A 4,741-nucleotide genomic window follows, 5' to 3' on the forward strand; every position below is an offset into this window, starting at 1 on the left:
GAATTGAATACAAGTTATCTACCCTCTAATAACAGTTTTTTTTGGATTTTGATTAAATTACTTTGCACCTTTTTAGCCTATATCTAACCAGTGCAAAAAGAAAATACCTTTATGGGGGATTAAACTAAGGCAAGGGTTCAAGAGAATCAATCAAAAATCATACAGAAACATAAGATTTGTATATCTACATCTATCACAAGCTCATCCAAGCAAATTCTTTAATCAGGCATAACACTTTTCTCAAGGTTGTTGTGGCTAGTACTGACTTCATTAAATGGTTACAATTGAATCTCAAGAGACACATGCAAAGTGCATTGTCACCTATACTGACAGAGGCAGAGAAGGGAAATCACAAAATGTCACTAACAACAGGCCTTGAATAGGCCAGCAGTCACATATAGAAACAGCATCTACACTTAAATTAAGTTGTTTTCTATAATCAGTTCAAGGCAATTCACTTATGTTATTCATAAAATTCAACTTCCTTCATCAGTAGCATGGAACCTTAAGAGATCAACTTAAACATACACTCCAGAACTACCATTAAGTGCTTGATTGGTAGACAGGTGATCTTAATCAAATTATCTGCCTGTGAATGGCTGGTGCAAATTACCTGCGAGATAAAAACAGCTTTTACCACCTCTTTCGAGTCAGTCTTGCATTGTGGGTTTTTGTTGTGGTTCTATAGCGAGAAACACAGAGGGCACTGCTTGTTTGTGCTCATGCAGGATGCAGGTGTCTATTACTGTGCGATGCCGGTAAGTCCATATTTGAAAATGGAACTAGAAGTTGTTGTGTGTTTTCTAACAGTAGATTGTTTAGCACTGGGTAAACTTTCTAACTGGGTCCTGTAATGCCCTCTCTTTTATTTATTTTGATAGGCTTGCTCTGCTGATTCTGACTCTTGCTGTTTGTGATGTCAGAAATGCAAATGGTGAGTTTCTGTCTTTGATCTGTTTGCACTTGTTCCAAGCTCTTATTTTTTGGGGTTCCCTCACTGATTGCCTCTTTTCTTGAAAAGGTTCTCAGTTTGCCTCCCCTGGCTCCACAAAAGGAGGAAGTGCTCGTTACCATGACACTTCTGACAAAATTGAGCCATTGAAAGCTGGACCTGTTCAAAATGGCAACATGCACTCTGCTGGCAGTGCTCAGCCCAGATATAGTGGATACTACCAACCATTTCAACCTAGTTCCTTTCCAGTGGTTAGGGAACAAGCTGCAGACACCAGATACAAGCCTCCGTCTCCTTCCCAATCTGTTCCCACAGGGAAGAAACATGTGCAGAGCAGCTACCAGTCACTCCACAGAGAGAGTGTGTACTCAAGACCAGCTCAAACTACAGTAGGCAGGTATGAGCCTCCTTCTGCTTCAAAGCCTACCCAGACAGGCTACCGTCCCATGCAGAGCAGCAACCAACCAAGCCTTAGCCAGCCTAAGAAAAACTACAAACCAGGTGTGATTGGCCAGAGCACCAGCAGTGTGATCCAAGGTGGTAGACAATTGCGTCAAAGTGGCTTTCCACCAGTGCAGGGCCAGCACAGCCAAGGTCGGCAAAGTTCCCAGATAAGACCAAAGCCAGGAAGGCTAATAGACCCTGCTTCCTTCAAGCCATTATCTGCTCCGTCAGTCCAGGGAGTTGACAAGCCCTTACCTCAGAGCCACTCTTCCCCATCTGGTCAGAGCTTTAGCCAGGCTCCTGAGACTGCACAGACAATGTACAAACCTACACAGACCAACTATCAGCCATACCAGGGCAAGAGGAACCAGCAGTTTCGACTGCCATCTATTGCAAGCACCCAGGAGGTGGCATCTCCAGCCAAGCCAATGCACTCTGCTGGCAGCGCTCAGCCCAGATCTAGTGGATACTACCAACTATTTCAGAGTAGTTCCTTTCCAGTGGTTAGGGAACAAGCTGCAGACACCAGATACAAGCCTCCGTCTCCTTCCCAAACTGTTCCCACAGGGAAGAAACATGTGCAGAGCAGCTACCAGTCACTCCACAGAGAGAGCCTGTACTCAAGACCAGCTCAAACTACAGTAGGCAGGTATGAGCCTCCTTCTGCTTCAAAGCCTACCCAGACAGGCTACCGTCCCATGCAGAGCAGCAACCAACCAAGCCTTAGCCAGCCTAAGAAAAACTACAAACCAGGTGTGATTGGCCAGAGCACCAGCAGTGTGATCCAAGGTGGTAGACAATTGCGTCAAAGTGGCTTTCCACCAGTGCAGGGCCAGCACAGCCAAGGTCGGCAAAGTTCCCAGATAAGACCAAAGCCAGGAAGGCTAATAGACCCTGCATCCTTCAAGCCATTATCTGCTCCGTCAGTCCAGGGAGTTGACAAGCCCTTACCTCAGAGCCACTCTTCCCCATCTGGTCAGAGCTTTAGCCAGGCTCCTGAGACTGCACAGACAATGTACAAACCTACACAGACCAACTATCAGCCATACCAGGGCAAGAGGAACCAGCAGTTTCGACTGCCATCTATTGCAAGCACCCAGGAGGTGGCATCTCCAGCCAAGCCAATGCACTCTGCTGGCAGCGCTCAGCCCAGATCTAGTGGATACTACCAACTATTTCAGAGTAGTTCCTTTCCAGTGGTTAGGGAACAAGCTGCAGACACCAGATACAAGCCTCCGTCTCCTTCCCAAACTGTTCCCACAGGGAAGAAACATGTGCAGAGCAGCTACCAGTCACTCCACAGAGAGAGTGTGTACTCAAGACCAGCTCAAACTACAGTAGGCAGGTATGAGCCTCCTTTTGCTTCAAAGCCTACCCAGACAGGCTACCGTCCCATGCAGAGCAGCAACCAATCAAGCCTTAGCCAGCCTAAGAAAGACTACAAACCAGGTGTGATTGGCCAGAGCACCAGCAGTGTGATCCAAGGTGGTAGACAATTGCGTCAAAGTGGCTTTCCACCAGTAGAGGGCCAGCACAGCGAAGGTCGGCCAAGTTCCCAGATAAGACCAAAGCCAGGAAGGCTAATAGACCCTGGTTCCTACAAGCCACCGTCTGCTCCGTCAGTCCAGGGAGTTGACAAGCCCTTACCTCAGAGCCACTCTTCCCCATCTGGTCAGAGCTTTAGCCAGGCTCCTGAGACTGCACAGACAATGTACAAACCTACACAGACTAACTATCAGCCATACCAGGTCAAGAGGAACCAGCAGTTTCAACTGCCATCTATTGCAAGCACCCAGGAGGTGGCATCTCCAGCCAAGCCAGTGCAGGGTTGGCATCAGCAGGCGCGTCCAGTTTCCGGTGCTTGTTCCAAGCCTCAGTCCCAGAGTGTTCTGTGCTGCATTTTATTTCGGCTGGAAAGACCTGGGGCTGAGAACAATCAACCATTCCATGGGTGGTTTGACCCACAGTGGGCATCCCAGCAATTTGAGCATACTCTGACCCAAGCTGCCCCTGCCAAGCCAGTCCAGGGTTCTCAACAACATTCTCCAGCAGTTTCTAGTTCTTATCCATATTCCAGTCCTGTGCATAGCCTCCAGACACCTAAACCAGTACAACACAACAACCAGTCCTTCCAGGGTGGGTTTCCAGCAGGTTCTACACTCCAACATGCTGAGGGTACCCAGAAGTTGGAATATGCTGTGCCGCCAGGCCTGACTTGGCTTCAACAGTCTCCTGCAGTTTTTAGCTCTGTGGTCCAACAGGCTGAGAACCCTCAGAAGAGGCCGTATCCAGCAAAGGATTTCCAGGGTTGGCAACAGCAGTCTCCTTCTGTTCCTACCACTGGTCTGGATTCCAAGCCTGGACAGAGCCTTCAGACCCCTCAGCAAGGGCATGGCATCTACCAGTCATTCCAGAGCATATTCACAGAAGAAACTGCATCTCAGTCCCCTGAAAGTGCCTGGAAACCAGCATCTGCTAATCCAGAACAGAGCTGGCATCAACCATTCCCTCCATTTTCCTACAATGCACAAGACTTTAAGCCAGTCCAAATCAAGTCAAATGTAGAAGAAACTGTATCTCAGTCCCCTGAAAGTGCCTGGGAACCAGCATCTGCTAATCCAGAACAGAGTTGGCATCAACCATTCCCTCTGGTTTCCTACAATGCACAAGACTTTAAGCCAGTCCAAATCAAGTCAAATGTAGAAGAAACTGTATCTCAGTCCCCTGAAAGTGCCTGGAAACCAGCATCTGCTAATCCAGAACAGAGTTGGCATCAACCATTCCCTCTGGTTTCCTACAATGCACAAGACTTTAAGCCAGTCCAAGTCAAGTCAAATGTATTTATAGTCAGCAACCCCCTCATGCGCCCAAAACGTCTGCATATTCTCCGCAGTCTTCTGGGTACAGTTTCTCCCACGGTACATCTTCAGGCAACTTTGGTTCAACTGTTGGTCGGACAAAGAGCTAAAGGGTATGTTGGTTTTAATGGAAGTATCCATACCGTTGAGCCATGTCGGTGTTTGCATTCCCTTTTCTTTATGTCTAGACTTTGCTGCTTGAAATGACATTTCAATAAACCTCTTTGACTATATACAGTATATTGTGTCTGCTCCTTTTAAACATTTTAAATGGCTTCACCTGAAGTGCTTCACGATGTTTGTGTACATGATGTGTTATGCACTAAATCATCTGAACAGTGAGAATCAGAATGTAAGATTTAGAGTTAAAAATGATATACCATAGTCAAAATTCAATGCATCTATTGTTGTAACTACTGCTTTTTTTGGGGGGGGGGTGGTTTAAATAGCACTCCACAATGAGAAAATAACACACAAGGTTTTGAGT

At 47.0% G+C, this 4,741-nt stretch overlaps 1 protein-coding gene across 1 annotated transcript; it reads left to right on the forward strand.

The window, feature by feature from the left end:
• Positions 1–658: 658 nt before the first annotated feature.
• Positions 659–4,487, forward strand: LOC105889535 (paternally-expressed gene 3 protein-like). Its single transcript, XM_031559928.2, has 3 exons — positions 659–758; positions 882–934; positions 1,022–4,487. The coding sequence occupies exons 1-3, from the start codon at positions 730–732 to the stop codon at positions 4,459–4,461; spliced, it is 3,522 nt and encodes a 1,173-aa protein (XP_031415788.1). The 5' UTR covers positions 659–729; the 3' UTR covers positions 4,462–4,487.
• The last annotated feature ends 254 nt before the right edge of the window (positions 4,488–4,741 follow it).

Source organism: Clupea harengus, chromosome 22, assembly GCF_900700415.2.
Source record: "Clupea harengus chromosome 22, Ch_v2.0.2, whole genome shotgun sequence".
In the NCBI taxonomy this organism is placed as follows: Eukaryota; Metazoa; Chordata; class Actinopteri; order Clupeiformes; family Clupeidae; genus Clupea; species Clupea harengus.

Excerpts from the sequence above, each read along its gene's own strand:
- LOC105889535 (XM_031559928.2), top strand. The coding sequence starts at position 730 with ATGCAGGTGTCTATTACTGTGCGATGCCG. Across the intron at positions 759-881 it reads TCTATTACTGTGCGATGCCG|GCTTGCTCTGCTGATTCTGA; the intron begins GTAAGTCCATAT and ends TTATTTTGATAG. Across the intron at positions 935-1,021 it reads TGATGTCAGAAATGCAAATG|GTTCTCAGTTTGCCTCCCCT; the intron begins GTGAGTTTCTGT and ends TTTCTTGAAAAG.